At 38.4% G+C, this 21,192-nt stretch overlaps 1 protein-coding gene across 2 annotated transcripts in view; it reads left to right on the top strand.

Moving 5' to 3' along the window:
• The window catches only part of LOC149457568 (uncharacterized), a 121,429-nt gene that overhangs the window by 80,035 nt on the left and 20,202 nt on the right, over positions 1-21,192 (top strand). For both annotated transcript variants that reach the window (XM_089683531.1, XM_089683532.1), the window contains 4 exons: positions 16,779-16,814; positions 16,910-16,954; positions 17,479-17,511; positions 19,807-19,953. In XM_089683531.1, the coding sequence (XP_089539657.1) occupies positions 16,779-16,814; positions 16,910-16,954; positions 17,479-17,511; positions 19,807-19,953 (261 nt within the window). The remainder of the gene's footprint in view (positions 1-16,778; positions 16,815-16,909; positions 16,955-17,478; positions 17,512-19,806; positions 19,954-21,192) is intronic.

Genomic DNA, 21,192 nt, shown 5'->3' with positions numbered 1-21,192 from the left:
AGCTGTGCATGGCAGCCAATCAGCTTCTAACTTCAGCTTGTTTAATTAAGCTTTGACAAAAAACCTGGAAGCTGATTGGCTTCTATGTAGAGCTGCACCATATTTTGCACACTCCAGTTTTAGTAAATCAACCCAGAAGCTGCTTATAAAATAAGGAGTTATCAGTGTCACTTGACCTATAGAAGGTTTTACCCCCTTCATGCCCAGGCCATTTTTTGCCATTTAGCACTGTGCTACTTTAACTAGCAATTGTGCGGTCATGACACACTGTATGCAAATGAAATTTATATAATTTGTTTCACACAAATAGAGCTTTCTTTTGGTGGAATTAGGTCACCACTGGGGTTTTTTTTATTTTTTTGCTATATAAATGGAAAAAGAGTGAACATTTTGAAAAAAACAATATTTTCTACCTTCTGTTATAAAACATATCCAATAAAATCATTCCATCAAAAACTATATTTTCTACTTTCTGTTATAAAACATACCCAATAAAATCATCCAATCATTCAAAAATGTCTTAAGAAATTTTTGCCAAAATGTATTCTGCTACATGTCTTTGGTAAAAATCCCAATAAGTATATATTATTTGGTTTGTGTGAAAGGTATAGTACCGCAGAACAGTACATACAGCATTTGAAAATTGATCAGTTCTGATGTACTGATGGCCTATCTCAGTTCTTGAGGCCCTTAAAGTGTCAAGACTGTACAAATACCCCCAAAATGACTCTTTTTTGAAAAGTAGGCTGAGAGATTTAGTAAGAGGTAAGGCAAGTTTTTTTTTTTCTTTATATACTGTCCCTAGTGCAGTACAGTGTCATCATATGAGTGGTGTGGTGATCAGGAATACTGACTGGTGACAGTATGTTAAAAAAATAAAAATTTAATTTTTAAACATTTAAAAACATTTTTTTTACTATATTTACATACTTTCATCAGAGTAGTTCAGCTATGTTTTGAACTGCAGTGAATGGGTTATATTCATAAAAGCTGTGAATACTGTTGTGTGCTGTGATTGGCCCACATCTATCACATGGTACAGGGTGCTGTGATTGGCCCAGATACCATGTGATAGCTGTGGGACAATCACATCATCACAATAATAAGCACAGTTGTTATGAAAGAAACCCATTCATAACAGTTGTATTTACATTGTGATCATGTGATCGCAAAGCGATCACGTCATACCCCAGGTGCTGAAAGTGAGTGGGTACCCGGAGGACCAATCTGCTGTGTCCGGTGGACACAGTAGTTGTGGAAGCACCACGTAGCATGCCCAGTAGGTGGCGACGTACATGTACGTGATCCAGCCTGCCCATGCTGCCCACGTACAATAAATGTACTGTGGGTGGGCAGGAACTAGTTAAAGTGAATATTTGGACAAGAAGATTTTTAACTCCTTTAGTAAATCAGCCTAAAGTAATGCCTAAAGCCTTTAGTAATGTGCCTAAAGTATTTTTTATTTATTTTTCCATTTTGGGTAGAGTTACGCAGGCCATATACTAAGTTAAATTTGACTGGTTCAGCAGGGAGCAGCTGAATTTCAATCAGTGCGTGGTTGTCACCTCCATGTTTGTGTGAATTGTGGAATCTGACATGTTTTTTCCTAACAGTGTATGGCCAATTTAAAGGATAAGTTCACCACTTAACAAAAAATAACAAATGCACATTTTTTTTCAGGTAAAAAATGTGCATTTATTTTTTGTTTCTGGAGCCTGGTGCATACCTGTCAGTGTATCTGTGTGCCCATACATCATAGCAAGCCCTTTGGGTCTGGTATGGATTTTTAGGGGAACCCCCCATGCCAAAATGTAAAAAAAAATGGCGCGGGGTCCCCCCCAAAATCCATACCAGATCCTTATCTGAGCAATCAGACCGGTAGGTCAGGAAAGGGGGGGAGGAGTGAGCGTCCCTCCTGAACCATACCAGGCCATATGCCCTCAACTTGGGGAGGGGGGGTGCTTTGGAGCAGCTTGTCCCCATGTGGCCGGTGGTTGTGGGGGTCTGCGGGTGGGGGGGGCTTATCGGAATCTGGAATCCCCTTTAACAAGGGGGCCCCCAGATCATGGCCCCCCCATGTGAATGAGTATTCCGTACATGGTAAAAAAAAAGTGTAGTGTGAAAAAAGACAGGAGACAGTCTTTGACAAGTCCTTTATTAAAAATAACAATAAAAAAAGTCCCCCAAGGTAGATCCAGTGTCAATCACGATGCCTGCCATCACCGCACACCCGAAAAAAGGAAAAAAAAATCCACTCTGCTCTCAACACTGGCTCCCGCAATCTGACATTTGCTCTGTGATGACAGTTCTTAAATAGGGTAATGACATCTACACACGATAACAGGGGAATTCAGAGTTACCACCAATGCAATGGGGCCTTCACCCTCACCAGATACCAATGTAATAAGGGTATTCACAATGCCCACCAATATAATGGAAGTGGAAAGCAGAAGGGTGAACCTGCAATGATCCCTCCTCTGCCACATGGGTAGATTAGTATGTCTACTACAGAACAACCTTTACTGAGTTTCACTGGACCCCACTTTAGATGAGTGTTCAGTTATCAGAACTTGGAACTCCATAAATCATTTGTAGGACCAATGGTTTCCAATCAATGTGCTACAACCTTGGGCTTGCAAGTCAATTTTTAATTTTGTAATTTGTTGTAGAGAGTTTAACATATATCTAAATCCAAAAATTCAATATATGACAGCTTTTCAGTCCTTAGATGTGGTGTTTTCATTAGCTTAATTTTTCAGGCTTTTTTTGTTTGTATTTTCACCTAGTGTTCCTGACAGTAACACAGTCCTTTTCTAGCATGACAACACTCCCTCTCTATACTGTATCTATGGAAGATTAGTGCTGTCACCCTAGACTGTTCTCCTAGTTTAGATTACAAACACCTCCCCATCTCCTTATCTCAATTGTCTCAATTACATAGAGGGATATTACTTTGCAGTTTACATAAGATAGCTGTGACAAATGATAATGTTCAAGATTTCAGTTCAGTCCTCAGGAGGTTAAAAGGACACAAACCTTTTGATAGGAACAACAGGTGTTTTTCCATATTTTCCAAAAATATACTTTTCCTTAAAAATCTTTTTAATCCAGCCACCACATCCGAATACTAGTAAACTGCAATATATTACATTTTTGTTCTTGGGTTCAGCTATGTATGAGGCTCACTTCATTACATTAATTAAAACAATATGCTGAAATTGACATTTTTTAGCATGCTGCTGTATAGTAAATCATTTTTCACGTTACCATTTGATTTGGTACAGCAATTACAACAATCAAAACTCAGCGGGTAGATTTTGTTTCCAGAGATGCCAAAGGTAAAATTAGGTAAAAGTTAGCGAGATGTGGATTTTGGGTATACCCTGCTAAGAAGCTAATTGAGAAGCTCTTTGATGAAAAATTAGGCTTAACTTGCACGGGCAACTCTAATGTTTCATTTTCCAAATAATTTGCAACTAGCCTGTGTGTTTTTAAAGTGATTCTAAAGGTTGTAATAAAATAACAAAAAACATGTTATACTTAATTTCTCTGTGTAATGGTTTTGCACAGAGCAGCCCAGACCCTCTTTTTTTTGGGATCCCTGCTTGTGGTCCTGGCTCCTTTCCCCTGCCGAGTGCCCCCAATAGTTATCCTCTTGCTATAGGGGCACTCGAGCAGGCTCACTTCTGAGCTGCAGTCCTGTGAATGGGCATTGGCCAGTCACACAGAGAGCATAGCTCGGCCCCTCCCCCACTCTTTCCTCATTGGCTCACTGGCTGTGATTGACAGCAGTGGGAGTCAATGGCTGCCACTGCTGTAGAAGCCACGGTTCTCATGCACATTGCTGGGTCAAGCTGAGGGGGAGCTGCACCAAGAAGGTTTTTACCTTAATGCATAGAATGTATAAGGTAAAAAATCATCTGCCTTTAGAACCACGTTAATGCCATATAATTAGTTAGTTTAAATGCAGTTAAATGCAGTAAATCCTGGCATAACTGCAACATTGTTTTACAGTTATGCAAAGCCATCCCATTAACTTACGGAGAAAGTTAGAATGCGTTTGTAAATAAAGTAAAAAGGTACCCACAGAGTTGCCAGTTGCCACAGGTCAAGATGAGCTAAGGATAATGTGCTAGATATGGATTCTCTATCAATAGAAGTAAAGTCCTTAGTAGAGCCAAGCAACTTCAGCAGCTCTCCAGAAAATGGGGGGGGGGGTCCCTGAAAAATAGACAAAACCAAATTGAGTAGTCTATATTCATTTGCACCAAAAAGAGTGCCAAATGATGCTAGAGTTCAAAAATAAACATTTAAAAAACTTCAAATGAAATGTTTAGCTAATATTAGCTAAACATTTTTGTTGTTTTTTTGAATATTTTATTTATATTTATTGTGCCTGGGTACCTATTTAAATAATTTAAGATTTTATATGTTTTTACATCCGTTCTGTAGACCTAAGGTAAGGGGAGAACTATAGGCCCCTGAAATGTGTTGGATATTTGCTGTCCTTTCCATGGTCATTTAATGAACCAATAAATCATGTTGGACTTCTTGCTTTGTTTAGAACTCTTTCTTGTGCAATTGCAATAGGCAATAACCTCCTACTCCTTCCCCAGTTCTTGCAAGTACGCTACATATTATTTTCTATGGCACACTGCAAAGCACAACTTATAGGGATCTTATATTATTTCCCATATATGTACCTTTTCTTGTGAAGCTCTTAATTATGATATTAGGCAGAAACAGGAGGCAGAGAAATACATTATGCCAGTGGATAGTAGAATGATGGAAAGTAACTCTGATACAGATGCTGGAGTTGTATATAGCCTTGTATTAAAGGACTGCAGGGCAGCCCTACTCAATACAATGGTTCATGGAGTAAATGCCAGGATAAATGTGAATACTGATTAGCTAAAATAACAAATAATAATTATAGTGCAGTGCTTCTTATCAAAAAATATATAAAAATGCAAATAGATAGTTGTACATTAGCTTATGTGAAAACATATACTTCCTCTTAATGTGAAATAAATAAATAACAATTTAAAAAAAAGTATGCTTTCTTATACGTGAAAAAATGAACAATATCATGATCACCACATCTGTGAATAATTCAGCATCTATCAAAAATAGTAAACAATCATTACCAAATAGTGAATTTCAATTGTGCAAACACACATAACAATAACAGTCCTCAAATGACAGTCTTATAATCCACAATATTTGTGCATGTGGCAGAAAATCCAATTTTCCTGAAAGTGCTTCAGTGATCCTATACCTGAGGTTCCTCAGGTAGCTTTGAGGAAGTCCAATCAGGACACAAAATACCAGGTGGACATGGCCTTATGACATCACCATACTAGGCGAGGAAATGGCAGGGTACACAGTGATCGGTGTCTGGTAACAATACAGTTATTACATACTGTATATACTTTGATGCTGGTTCCTGTTTTTAACTATGAGAGTGCTTTGATTTTTATTGATTATAAAGAATGTACACAGTGAGCACTGTGAAGTCTCTTTGTATCTCTCTATGAGCAAAATGATGTTCCTGTAAGGAGTTGACTGCCGAAGAGGAGATCTGTGAGTATATACTTGATGGGGCTTGAGCTTATGTTGGTTTTGACTTCTTAATACCACTGAGGTCCATATAAATAAGTGAGGGCACATGTGAAGAGCACTGTGGTGTAAGAGACTGGTGTACTGTCAGTGTGTTGCTACTGGCACTGGAGAAAAATTGGATTTTCTGGCACATGCACAAACATTGTGGATTAAGACTGTCATTTGGGGACTGTTTTTGTTATGTATATTATGTGTTTATGCACAATTTAGATTCACTATTTGGTAGTGATTATTAATTATTTATGACACATTGATTATATATACAATCATTGGAGCGATTTCATGTTTCTTGGGATAGATACTGAATTATTGACGGATATTAATAATCATTGTGATATTGCTCATTTATTCCATGTATAAGGAAGCATGTGTGTTTTATTTAATTTTATAGTTCTTTCACGTTTAGAGGAATATGTTTTCACATACAAAGTATACAGTTATCTATTTTTGTTATGTATATTTTTTGATAAGGACTATTGTTTTTTTTTTATTTTGTTGTATAGTTGTGTGCATACTGCTTTTTTTCTTCATTAGTTTGTCTGTGTTATATTTCACAATGAGTTGCTTATGCTATACTTTACACACATCTTTCATTTTCCTAATAATCTGTGTGATCCTTTGATCTGTTACAGACAGATGTCTGAGTGTTCACTTTTGTGAACAATGAATGGTATTACTAAGTGCTCTGTGCTCCATGTGTCTTTTTTTATATATTTATTTTTTTTGAGTCCATATACTGAAGGTTCACTCTTACTGAGTACACTATGCTAATGTTTACATATAAAGGAAAAGACCAAACATAGCTTAATGTCCATCCTTTGTTGGTGCAAAACATCTGCACAGCACATGTACCAGAATTGCTAGGTTAGACATAAAGGAAAATGTTGGTTCTGAGTGGAAAACGATAAAAGCTGTTAATAGAATATTGTGTATTTTTTGTAATATTATGCAATATGCATATTATTTATGTAATTCTTTGCAAGAACATGGTCTTGTGACAAAGAATTTGAGGTATTTAAATGTTTTATTTATAAATGGCTTCTTTTTAAGTAACATTTTTTCTATTATTGATTTTTGACTGAGGATCACAAAGGAGAGAAGACAAATCAATATCTTTGCTACCCCTTAGCAATATTAGATAACATACAATTATCATTAATCTCAAAATTGCTCCTAGATATGGAAAAGGCACCGACCTGAAATTAGACTCATACGAGTTGATTTACTAAAGTGGAATATGCTGTTTACTTTGTAAGGAAATGTTCAAGTTGCAAGGGTATTTCCCCTTAGCTTAGTGAATGTGGTGTAAATGCACTTTGCAAAGAATACTCAATCACATGCAAGTAAAAAAACCCCCAGTATTTTTACATCATCCTATCATTACATGACGTGATGATAGAAGTCAGCAGAGCTTTAGCTTATTCACAAAGCTAAGCAAAAAATTATCTTGGAAAATGCAAATTCCCTTGCACTGTGAGCAGCCTATTTGCCTTTAGTAAATCCATCCCATATTGTTTCCCTTTCGCTGTCTTCTGCTAAATGGCCTTTATCATGCACACACCTTATCACGTACCTGGTGATGGAGGCCAATGGAGAGAGGGCTTCCCTTGCGGCTAAGTTCCGGACTCCCCTGAGAGTGGGACAGCGGGAGTCTGGCCCAAAGTTGCACAGGTTGCCTGTAGGAGTGCTGGTTGGTGGTCCACTCAGAAGCACAGCTGGTGCACGGAGATAGGTCTGCAGACAGGAGGCTCCTGTGCGCGATATGTAAGCCCTTCCGGAATTTGGATGTTTACTGGATAGTTGGTTCAAGCCAAGGTCAGGTACCAAGTGGAAGTCAGAGTGGACGTAGTCAGATGGGAAAGCCGAGGTCATTCACAGAGGAGCGAGAGACAGTATCCGTAAGTCAAGCCGAGGTCAGATCAGGGGTAAATCAGAGTAGACAGGTCCAGGAGCAAGCCGAGTCGGTAACAAGAAATCACAAGTCAGAATCACAGGAAACAGCAAACAGGAACCAGGAACAGGGCACGGGGAGCTAGAGACCATCCAGCAACCAGAGGAAGTGATGAGTCTCCTTATAGAGGCTGTCTGGCAGCAGACTGAGGCTGATATGTACCTCTGCGGCCATGTAGAGTACTGGCAGAAATGCCAGATCTTCCAGAACTTCTGCCGTGGACAGGACCCTGACACACCTCTTATGTTGCAGGAGGCTGTTTAACATTTTTCTTCCCCCACAGTGCAGTTCACTTATCACTGTGTGGATGAGAAGTGAACTGCATATCGCCTCCTTGTGACTGAGTGTGGCAACCATCAGTCAGGAGTCGGTATTGTGCAGTTCATGTCCTATCGAGAGAGGGGCATGCTAACATAGTAAGCTGCACTATTGACACAGACAGGTTCTGTACATTCTTCCATTGTGAAAGTGATGTCGTGACAGTCTGTACTTACTTTTACCATACATCAGTTGGAATACATTAATTCTGTTTTGGAAAACAGAGATATGGGACTCAATACTGCATTTCATCAATCAGTTCTCTATGAACAGTATCAGACAGTTTATTGCCAAACATTTGAACTCAGATATTGACAGTAAGAAAGTGGCTTTGGTGTCCCTCAGTGATAAGCTGAACAGGTCTGGGTTTGGTTCTGCAGGAGATCACCGAATTTCAAAAACGTTCGGATTCTGAACCCGATCCCTACTGAAATTAATGTGAGCTGAATAAGTCAAATTAAAAATGCCTGTTTTCTGGGCTAATGTGCAAGGAGTGTCGAAAAATAGGATAGGGGAAGAAGAGGGGTGGGCTCAGCACTGAGGAACATGTATCAATGCAAAAAATAAAAACAGTAAAACTTTTTTTGCAAGTGAAGCAGTGATTTTTTTTAGCACTGACATTTACAAAGGAAAAAAGTTTTAAACTTTCTGTCGAATGTTTTTGACAACTGTCATTGCCATTTTTTTAGTCTTCTTTGTATTTTGGGGACCTTTGGAGGCGTTTGTGTGCTTTTTTTTGTGAGGCTTCCCTAAAAATCCATCCAGATCCTTATTCCAAACATACAAACTGTCTGGCCAGGAAAGGGGGTTTGAGTGTGCTCCTCACACCCAAACCATACCAGGCCACAGCATGGGAGTGCCTTGCAGGGGCTGACACCCCCAGGAAAAGCACCTTGCCCCCCTTCCCCACAACTCTTGGCTGGTGGGTATGAGGGTCTGTAAGTGGTGGGGCTTATTGGAATCTGGAAGCCCCCTTTAATTAGATACTGGCTTCCCCCCTACATGAACGAGTATGGGATATATAGTATTCATATTCATTCACAAAAAAAAGTTGCAGCCTAGAAATAAAAACAGCCAAATGTTTAGCAAGTCCTCTACTAAAAAAAATCCCCCCAAAAAGTTCCTTCATAAATCCACTGTTACTCACAACATCCATCAATGCAGAGTTATGTTAATCATGATGCCAGATCTGAACTGAAAAGAAAAACCACCACCACCGAAACACACCTTGTTTGATCACTTGTCACCCACTGAATGTAAAGTCCGGCGGATGACAGCTGTTAAAGTATATACAAGAGGATATGGGTCTCTTGACCATGCAATTGACCATATATGGACATGACAGGGTTACATGTATATAGGGTGGAATTAAATATCTAACTTTGAAACCAAGTATCCTGAAGGTGTCAAGGTATCATCCCAAAATGTACTACAAACAAGATACTCCATATTGCTAAAAGTATTAGGACACCCCTCCAAATCATTGGATTCAGATGTTCTAATCACCCCCATGGCCACAGGTGTATAAAATCAAGCACCTAGGCATCCAGAATGTTTCTACAAACATTTGTTAAAAAATGGGTTGCTCTCAGGAGCTCAGTGCATTCAAGTGTGGTACCGTGATAAGCAGCCACCTGTCCATCCGTGAAATTTCCTTGCTACTAAATATTCCACAGTCAACTGTTAGTGGTATTATACCAAAGTGGAAGCAACTGGTACAACAGCAACTTAGCCACAAAGTGGTAGGCCATGTAAAATGACAGAGCAGGGTCAGCACATGCTGAAGCGCACAATGCCTTTTCCAACATGACTGTGCACATGAGTGAGTTTGGGGTGGAGAAACTTGACTGGCCTGCACAGAGTCCTGACCTCAACCCGAGAGAACATCTTTGGGATGAATTAGAGAGAAGACTGCGAGCCAGGCCTTTTTGTTCGACATCAGTGCCTGACTTCACTTCGCTTCTTGAAGAATGGTCAAACATTCCCATAGACACACTACTAAATCTTGTGGACAGCCTTCCCAGACAAGTTGAAGCTGTTATAGCTGCAAAGGGCAGGCCAACTCAATATTGAACCCTACAGACTAAGACTGGGATGCCATTAAAGTTCATGTGCTTGTAAAAGCAAGCGCCCCAATACTTTTTGGCAATATAGTGTATATAAAAAAATAAGGATTTTCAATATAACTTTCAGGAGACCAAAAACACAAATATATGCATAAAAATACAATTGTTTATTTATGCAATGCTAAAAGTTTTAAATCAAGGAACAAAACAAAGTAAAATGAACATATTGTTGAACTGTCAATGTGTTTTGAGAGAGCTGCTTCATCAAAACAGAGGCCCAAAAAGGTTAACATGCAATTCTACAAGTAGAGCAAACAATCATAAGGATGAAGAAATCACATCTCACAAGAATGTAACGTAAGATATTCAGCTATCACAAAATATAAGACAATACTAATACAGAACAAAATCTGAAAGAAAATAAAAATCTGTCTATACTGCTCAAAAAAAAATAATTATGTATGGCCATATATGGCCTTTGATGTCACTGAGATCCAGCACTATTGTTTACATGGCTGGACATTCCTAGCTGAGACCGAACCATGAACTCATCCTTAGTGTCTGCCATGATCACAATATTTCTTGGCACCTATGCATTGGGGGATTCCAAAGTTGAAAGGACACTGAGTTGAGACAGGTAAATTTTGTTATATAATTATATTCAGAGATTATAATAGAACAACAAAACACTCACATGTAGTAGAAGAAAATAGTAACACTAGGTGCAAGAGAAAGGTTCTGAATAATTGGTAACATTTCCTGTTATGTTCCTTAGCAAATGTATCTACTTAATTCTTACACACATACAAAGTAATTCTACTGAGGACTACCTCATTTGTGGAACAACTCCATCATCACTGACTTCTAAAAGTTCAATGTATGCTGAAGGGTTGGAGATGAGTGTTTAGTGATTCAGTTTTGGGAATCTGAATATTTTTTTGCTAGGAACAGAAAAGTCTTGCAAGTATGAGATATGAAAGTACTCATTTAAGCTTTTTTTTTCAGCCCGCTGGCAGAACAAAAAAAAAAAACTGAACCAAGTATGGCCAGCTTTAGTTGTACTTCACACTATAAAATTTTCAGATAAATTTAATTAAGTAATTTGCATAATTATCATAATTACAGTATATTGCCTATAGTTACCTGAAGAGCGGATTATGCATAAAATAGAGTTACTTTGGTTAATTAATTCCCTCCTACATTCCTTAGTTTATCAGATGGAATGCTTGTATTTTATGGTCACAGTACGGTGCTTTGTGGAAATCCAGCAATGTTATCCTTCTTTACAACTCTACAGTACTTGTATAATGAGTTGATGAAAGATGGGATCAAACATAGAGTCACTAACAGACATGGTTAGCATTTGTAACAGTACACAGAAACTGCACTGCCTATTACATATGAAATAATGCACCCCTGACTGGGAAATATAGCAACATTACACCACAAGGAACAGTTTTGAGACAATGCAAATCAGACTTTGGTGCCAGATATGGGCAGCACAGTGGCTAAGTGGTTAGCACTTCCGCCTTGCAGTACTAGGGTCATTGGTTTGAATCCCAACCATGGCACCACCTGCCTGGAGTTTGCATGTTCTCCATGTGTGTCTGCGTGGGTTTCCTCCCACACTCCAAAGACATGCTGGTAGGTTCATTGGCTCCTGTCTAAATTGGCCCTAGTATATGTATGTATGAATGTGAATTAGGGACCTTAGATTGTACACCCCTTGAGGGTTAGGGACTGATGTGAATGTACAATATATATGTAAAGCGCTGTGTAAATTGATGGCGCTATACAAGTACCTGAAATAAATGAATAATAAATAGATGCTCAGCTTAAAAAAAATCAGCTAATACTTTTTTTTACAAATCATATAGTACCAGAGAGACTTATGTTTTAATAACATTCCTCTGTGGATACTTTATTTCTTATAGCACACCTAAAATAGACTGCAATCTTTTTAACACACATCACCATTTTTGCTGAAAGCATTTATGGTGTATATGAATTAACTTTACATTTGTAAAGTGTGAAATGTAAAGAACAGGAGTAGCTGCATACTGTTTTCCCCTTGTGCCCTTGCATTCATTTAGATAATTGATGTCCACATTGCTGCCATTGGGTTATGTGTGGTCCTTTTATCTTTTTACAGGAGTTCAGGGGATGAGTCATATATAGGAGAAAATATGGCAATAGGGATTTTCCTTATTTCCTTTCATTTGCTAACTTCTGTTGGGCATGGGTTGAGATAACATGCAATTCAGCTCAGCCATCAAAGCTGAGCTCCAGGCACAAAAACTCTAATTTGAATATATTCCTCAATAGCCACAGAGAATAAAAAATCTACCTTGTGTAGACCAAACACCTTTGTAAACTATATTATAATATAAAAGTAGCAGTGACATCATTATTGTGCTGGACATAATGTGCAGAGAACAAAGCTTTTGTTTATTGAAAACTCTAGTATTTTTATTTGTGATCCCCTAAATACATTGTCTGTGCAATACTAAATATTGCAGTTATTATTACACACTTACCATTGTGCAATGGTTGGAATACATGTTATTATTTCCTTATTCTCATTTATTTATTTTAAAACAAATAAAATGTAATTTTCAGTCCTTTAAAGGAGCAGTTCACTTAAAAAAAAAATTAAAATAAAATAATAAATGCACATTTTTTTGTGGGTAAAAAAAATATGCATTTATCATTTTTTTTTGTTAGGGACCTGTAAAGCCTTGCACCCATGATCAGCAGATCATGGGTGTGATGCCATGGTCCTGCAGACTGTCTGTGTACCTGTTTGCCCATACCTCACATATAGGCAGGAATTTACACTCAGACAGGAAGCTAAATGAACTACCTAGCGTGATCAGCAGCGCTCTGGTAGTTCATTGAGATCTATAAGCCAACAGCCGGAAAGGCTATCAGGACTTGTAGTTTTCCCATTCACAGAACACTGTGAATGAGTGAAGCAGCTGTCAAGATTGGGACTGGGGGAAAGTGGACGCTGGTGCATTTGTAACATGTTACACCCTGAATATGGATGTAACATCTTACAAAAGGTGAACTTATCCTTTAAAACAGCTGATGTCTAGATGTTAAAATGTATCTAAAGCCATTTTTGTAAGTTTTAGATATAATGGAAAAGTGTTCAAATCCCTTTCAGGCTTATAATATTGTCTGTATCCTTTGCCATCTGTGCTTTTTCTGGTGATTATTATCACTGGTACTGAAAGTAAGGTTAAGGTGACATTTTGAGTTGTCACTGTAGTGTGAATAGAGGGGAAGTCTTCCAGTGGAGAAACTTGTTAAAGTAGCCTCCTGCTAGAAGGGGTTTTAACCATTACTACTATATACAAAACTAAAAAAATGTTTTGGCTTTAGATATACTTAACCCCTTAATGCTCATGCTTCCTGGCCCCTTAAGGGGTTTCTAATGCTGGGAGGCCTGTGACCTCCGTGATTGGTTGTCACAGCGATCCCATGATCGGAAAGCTCCTGATTGCAAGTAGCCGGTAACTGTGCTGGGAGCATCCAGGGAGTGCGCTCTCGGCACAGCTTTGTTTACATTTTGTTACACATATATGCGGCCTCTCGGCGTCAAGGCCCACCCGCCGAGAGGCCGCATATATATGCGTACTGTGGGCATGAAGAGGTTAAGCTCAAGTTAGTATTTTGCCCTGCAGTGTAGGGACAGAAGTTGCAGAGATTGTGTTTGCAACAAGACTTTTGCATTTGGGGTGCCCATAGGGTCTTCCAAGCCATATTAGAACTCTCCCTCCATCATCATTACTTGAGCAAGTGAGTGGCAATTCTACTTCTTCAGGAGAAAGAGGGAACATAATATAGGAGTTGAGGATGCTTAATTTAGAGAAATGGGTTCAGACAGTTCAGGGGACATGGTTTGTGTCTTGCAGAAGAGCACAGAGGTGTCATAGGTACTATTCCTCCAACTAATACCAAGGATGGGGAAATATTCCTTCCTCTGATACCAATGATGGGGCACTCTTCATCCCACTAACACCAATGATGGAGCACTCTTCATCCCACTGACACCAATGATGGGACACTATTCCTCCCACTGACACCAATGATGGGGCACTATTCCTCCCACTGACACCAAATAAGGAGCTCTATTTCTCCCACTGACACCAAATAAGGAGCTCTTTTCATCCCACTGACAGCAAATAAGGAGCTCTCTTCATCCCACTGTCACCAATGATGGGGCACTATTCATCCCACTGATGCCAATGCTGGGACACTATTCCTCCCACTAATACCAATGATGGGGCACTATTCCTCCCACTGATGCCAATGCTGGGACACTATTCCTCCCACTAATACCAATGATGGGACACTAGTCCTCCCACTAATACCAATGATGGGACACTATTCCTCCCACTGACACCAATGATGGGACACAATTCCTCCCATTAACACCAATGATGGGGCACTATTCACCCCGCTGACACCAATGATGGGAAACAACCCCTCTCACCGACACCAATGATGGGGCACTATTCCTCCCACTGATACCAATGAGGGGTCACTATTCCTCCCACTGATACCAATGATGGGGCACTATTCCTCCCACTGACACCAATGATGGGACACTATTCCTCCCACTGACACCAATGATGGTGCACTATTCCTCCCACTGTCACCAATGATGGGGCACTATTCATCCCACTGTCACCAATGATGGGAAACTATCCCTCTCACTGATACCAATGATGGGGCACTATTCAGCCCACTGACACCAATGATGGGAAACTATCCCTCTCACTGATACCAATGATAGGGCACTATTCCTCACACTGATACCAATGACTGGACACTATTCCTTCTTCTGCTGACTACAAGCAGTATTAGTACTTAGTACAAGACTACTTACACTGGAACATTCTCTACTCCCTACTGCCACTCTGGCCCTCCTTAAGTCTGAAAGACAGTAAACCGGCTTTGTTAAGGCAGCTTGGAGACTCCTGGTCTAGTGAATCACAAGAATTTTACAATTTCTTTCCGTCTTGTGAAAGGTACTTTGAGTTGCAAAGAGCGGCTCCTTATTTACTACCTTTATTTGCATTTAGCTTGATTCTGTTATTTTATTTTGTGTACAGTAATATTGTTACTCTTCATATCTCTGCCACATATGATAGAAGATCTGTAGCTTTCTATTAGTTTAAAGATTTGTTATATTACATTTCTAATCAATTTTTTAGCATGATACATTATCCCAGTTCTCTAGTGGCAAAAATGATTCTGTTTGTACCATCATATCTTACTGTTAGTCAGCTATTTACTTAATGTCAGATCACATACTCTGTATGTAATTAGGCTGACAGGTCTTTTTTTTTTCTATTTATTTGCTTTAGTTTGTTTAATTTTCTATTACTTTTTCAAACCTTCTTGATGTATTGACTATGCAGCTGCAAGGGAATGTGGGATTTGTAAAAAAAAATTACATTTGTTTGATTTGCAGAATTTAAACTGCTGTAGCTTTAATCCAGTCCTGGCAATTCCTGACTGCACTGATTACTAAACATATGCAAATGCATGTTGAGAACAGCTCCTTATATTTGTAGGATGCTTGGAATATCTTCAAAAGTAGTTTTGCTCCTGGGATTTAATCAATTTATCTCAGCTGATTCCTCTAATTTTCTCAACCTCCTCTCTCATTCTTTTTGTTTGTTTTTATTTGCTAACAGTCACAAGAAAGAACAATTTAGAGTACACAGCAAACACTGCAAATAAATATGGTTAAAGAACCTGCATAAAACTATGATACATCTGCTGTCAGTTGTATATTTAAAGCAATATTAAACCCAAAACCAAAAATGGAATATTACAGCTTAACAATAATTAGACAGGTTACATTAATAATCTTTTTTTTTTCTTTTCAGACTTTTTTCTCTCTGTTTTTACTTGATAATCTGGCCAGTTACACACCTGCATTAGCGTGCCCCCACTCTGGATGAAGGAGCACAGGGGGCACCATTGCACAGCAACATTGTCAGTCTGGGGAAGGAAAGTTGTAAATGGACTTGTAGATTTAGATTACAGCTCACACCTCAGAATCAATTACAGCAACATTTTTTTCCCTTTTGGGATTAATGTAAAAAGGTTTTACATAAATAAATAAATAAAAGCTTATAATTGTAGGGACCCCTGTCAGTTGTAAATGGTTTGCCTAATCCCTGTAGCTGAAACAGTCTGCAGGAGAGCTTGTTCTTTTGAAAAATGACAGACTTACAAGCCAGTTCACCAGATGAAAATAGAAGAAAGAAAGCCTAAAAAAGAAAACAAATGCAGCCACCACAACTAAGAATAGGTAGGCTGCAATATAATAAATGCTTGCTTTTGGGTTTAATACTTTTTTTAAATATTAAAGTGTGACTTTTCCATGCAAGGTAAGATAATAGGTTTACTTTTTCAGCACACAGTACTTGCCACAGAGAATGAAGTTAAATACCTAGTACTTAAGGGTATGGAAATCATGTGACTCATTTCCCTTATCTCACATGATATTTCTGGCTTGTTTAGCTCTGTATAAGCTCCAAACTGAGTGACAGTGAGCTTACACAGGAATTCCTTTTCATCAGTTGTGGGGAGCAGCATGGGAGCAAAGGAAAAACTGTTCTCTTAGGGTGAGGGAGTTGGGATGGGGGAAGCCATTTTACCATATATATAGATATACAGTATATATGTATATATATCTATATATAATATATATATATATATATATATATGTGTGTATATATATATATCTATATATTTAGATATGCTCAATTTGTTCAATTTGCTTCTGTTTTTTTTAGGGTGGAGTTGGTGAAACTGGGCCTAAAGGTGAGCAGGTGAGTGATACATGAGAATAAACTATGTTGATTAATTATATTTTCATTGGGAATATAAGTAGTTTGTGTCACTAAATTCATTATATTAAATGCAGGGTAGCTCTGGAGAAGAAGGCTTTGGAGGAGAGAAGGGTGAACTGGTAAGTGATTTTTTACTTTACGTAACCCCTAAATGAAGCCCTAATGCTAAATATTCTATTTCTCTGTATACTCCCATGTCCTTTGGCCATGAGCAGCCCTGTTCAATTGTCATACTTGTATTTACAGCACTGTGTCAAAAGATAATGGGAACTCATGACCTGTAAATTTTTTTAATTGGTTACATGTCCCTTCATGACATGCAATACCTTCACATTTTGTCATCAAAGAAGCTGTGAAAAATATATAGAATTAAATAGCCATGAATAGACAGCATAAAAATAGTAATACAGGCTTACTTGCATTACAGTTGAAGGAAAGGGCATAAGACTGAACAATGATCAGCAGTGCTGTCATTTTAGGGCACTCTCTCATGGAGCATATGAAAATGGAAAAGAAACAAGACCTACTGCATATTTTGCATTAATATACACCACTATTATGTGTATATCACAATAGAGCATATGAAATAGTATGTGTAATAAATTATAACTATCTATATGTAACATGTTATATTTTTATTTAGGGTGATTTAGGAAATCCAGGACCAAAGGGATCTGTAAGTATTTGCTATTTAATTACGCACTAAAACTGACACTTGTGTCTGATACTTTCAAAGAAATACAGTGTTATTCATTTTAACCCTTACTTTTTTCATAAACCCCTTTCTGTAAAGATGGTTAAATAAGAAAGCCATTTAATCATATGAAGACATATTTGCTTTTTCTGATTGCAATTCTTGACTGAACGTAAGTGATTAGCTTTCAGAAAGCACAGAAATCTAAAGTTGGACCTGATATTTTATGCCTTTGAAAAATGGCTACAGTGGTTTTCAGTCCAGTTTTAGCCAATCGGAAAACTTCAGCCCTTTGGCACTTAAAATTCATGACTGACGCAGAAAGGCCACTTTTTTGTGGTTAAATGATGACCACAAGCCATGTCAGGTAATGCAAGATCCAGCTGTTTGGCACTTAAGCTGAAGTCATAACTAACATGCCACTTTTGTCATGGTTGACAATTTTTTTTTTTTTATGACCACTGGCAATATTGTGTTCGTTTGCAGCAGAAGACCTGTTTCTGCCTTCAAGAATATGGCAAGATAATTTGTCTGCCCCCTGCATGTTTTAAATTTCACTACTATGAATTTTTAGGATAAAAAAACAAAAAACAAAAAAAGTACAAATCTAATGCTCCTAACACTGATATCAGCCAACAAGACATGTAATGACCTTGGTGATGATCATATAAACAGCTTGTAAGGCTACAAACAAAAAACAAACAATAATGTCAACCGATCGCACACAGGATGCCTCAACATGGCCTCAACGATTAAGCCCACTAGAGGATGAAACACGCCTCACGCCTCTCCTGAAGGTGGAGAGCATAGTTGAAGCCATTTTACATTATCTGGTTTACTTCTGGTCACAGCCAGTTGGCATCCTGCGTGCAATCAGTTGCCATTTTTTACCATAGTGATATTATTAATGCTGTTCTGTGACCGCAGAACCTTTTATCACTCTCAATATTTTCCTGTCATCATAGTGAACAGAGGTTTATTGTACTGTGTGGAAATGTTAATGATTGTGGGTTGGTGTGTTATGGGGGTTAGTAGCATGGATTCTGGTGGGGAAAATCTAAATAATTGGAAAATATAAAGGGGTTTAATGTAAAAAAAAAATTCTAGCAGTCGTGAAAAAGTCACAAATAATACAGAAGAGGAAGATTTACTAAAACTGGTGCATGCAGAATCTGGTGCAGTTGTGCATAGTGACCAGCTTGCTCAGTTAACCGTTCACAATAAAACCTGGAAGCTGATTGGTTACTATGCACAGCTGCACCAGATTCTGTGTGCAGCAGTTTTAGTAAATCTCCTGCCCCTGATGTTTGTAATATGTGTGTAAAATCATTTTCTATTTGTTGCCTTTCACAAGGTGAATGTAACATTCCCAACATTTGACCTTAAGAGAATAGCCATAGGAATATTCAACCAATAGAGAAAATAGCCTAACACTATAGGCTAAAAACGTGATCAGAAGAAGAAATAATATGATAGAGACCTCTGTGTACAAAATGTATGGTGAATGTGGATTTCTATGTTCTCTATGGATTTTTATGTTCTCTATGGATGAGCTGCAGGTCCACCCATTGTTAGGGAGATTGGTCAGATGGACGAAAGGATAAGCATTTGGCCCAGCGAAAAGCCAGCTGCAGATGGAAGTGAGACATTTAGCAGTGGCATTATTACCACTGTTAAATGTGACAACTTCATGCTTAAAACCTTTGACTCTTCAGGTAGGGGAGAGTCATTAGCTGGCCCTCCTTATTTTTGAAAGGGGCTTCTGATTCCAGATCTCCACAATCATCGGGTTGTGGGAAAGATGGCCTTGTCCTCAGCAACATAATGTAAAGGTAGGGTGTTTTGTCAGGGTGCTCCCCCCTGGTATGTGGCCTGGTATGATTCAGGAGGTGGGTGGGGCACATGCATGTCCCTCTTTTCTTGGCAAACCGTGCTTCATGCTTGGATGAGGGTCTAGTATGGATTTTAGGGTGACCCCATTTTTTTTTCTGTAGTAACTCCAACTGCTACATTGATTGTCAGCTTCCACAGCAGTCCTTCATCTGATATGCATACTTACTGTGGTCCAAGCTGGATGAATGTAATTATGCAATTAGTTAATGTCTGGTGTTCAACTTTAACAAAAAAGGTTTGTGCTTTGTGAGACTAAATGAAAATACCTACAGCATATTAAATTGTTTTGTAAGCCACACCACTTTATAATTGCAATACTTGCAAGGATGTTGTCAGTGTCCCCCAGTTTATCTGCATGCTATGAAACGTCTTTTTTACATACAGACTGGAAGTCCAGGTGAATCTGGTAATCGTGGTCCTGAAGGAAGTCGTGGTGTCCCAGGTGTAGAAGGTCCTCAAGGTTCAGCTGGTCCACGAGGGATGCAAGGAGAACAAGGAGCCCCTGGATTACCTGGAGGTCAGGGTCCTTCAGTAAGTAATTAGTGATTTTTTACCAGTTAAAAGTAAAAAGTTAAAAGTAAACAACTGCAACAATTAATTCCCTCAGATCCAGCCTCTGATCATGCAACTATTCATTGCTTGAACATAACCTCCACATTTACAAGCCTAACAATTTGATAACCAGACATAAAACATAAGCTAGCTATTACAACATAAAAATCTCCCAAACTGGTACAGTAAATGACCAGTTTTTGAGTACCTTTACCTCCTTTTGCATTAGCTAGATTCATTAAACAACAACATTAATTTTGCTTAATAATTTTGTGTGCCTATGGGTGAGAACTCTGTAGCTTTGTATAATGTTTTGTGTGGTTGTGGCAGAGGATATAGTGAAGGTTTTCACCTAACTTTATGCCTTTTTTTATCCTATGCTACCTATATTCATGAATTTGTCTACTTGAGAATTAATTTCAGAGTTGAGCTAAGGGCACTGGCACTTTCATGGTTTGTGTCTCATGTTTATGCTACTCACTGCATCATTGTGACTGTAATATAATAGACACTTGCACCTGTAAAGGTTGCTGTAAATATAAGATGCTTAAGTAATAAGTAAAAAAAGACAAGTAGACAACCCTGAGCCAATTGTTCTTTGGGGGAAAAGTAGATCAATGGAGATGGAATGTATCCCTCATTTAAAGGTTGCTCTTTCCATAAAGCCAACACTAGGGATATCACTTACTGCCTCATCTACATTAATATGCAGTTAGAAAATACGTGTTTGCATTTTAGTATAAGGATTTTTTAAAATATTGATATATATGATATCCATTGCTAGCTTGACTACAATAATCTATTTTCAATTGTTTTATTACTGTGTGTTGCTCTTTTCTGTTTAAGCATATAGCTTCTCCTATTGCTTAAAGTATTTTCTTAAGGCCAAACCTTTTTTTTTTAGTTTTGGACAGAGTAGAGTTTAAAACACTTGTCAGTTTTTTTTGCTTTCTGTATTCCACCAGAGATATTCACCCACTCTATTTGTACTGTTTATTGTTATCACTGACAGTGAAAGTCAATCCCAAATTTTGGGATTTCCCCAGAATAGTATTGGAGGGGCAATTGTCCAATGTGGACACTAGTCCTGGTGACTCTGATTCACTTTGGAGGGATTTCTTCACACTTCTTGCTTTGTCTATGGGGAAGTGAAGAGAAATCTCCCCAATGGGACACAGATGGCAAAAAAAAATGTTTCCTTTAGTTCTATGCTAATTG

Source organism: Staurois parvus, unplaced genomic scaffold (genome assembly GCF_062004578.1).
Source record: "Staurois parvus isolate SC_StPar_1 unplaced genomic scaffold, SC_StPar_1.0 ptg000313l, whole genome shotgun sequence".
NCBI lineage: Eukaryota > Metazoa > Chordata > Amphibia > Anura > Ranidae > Staurois > Staurois parvus.
Note: the sequence above shows the minus strand (reverse complement) of the source record. Positions and strands in the feature narration are given on the sequence as shown.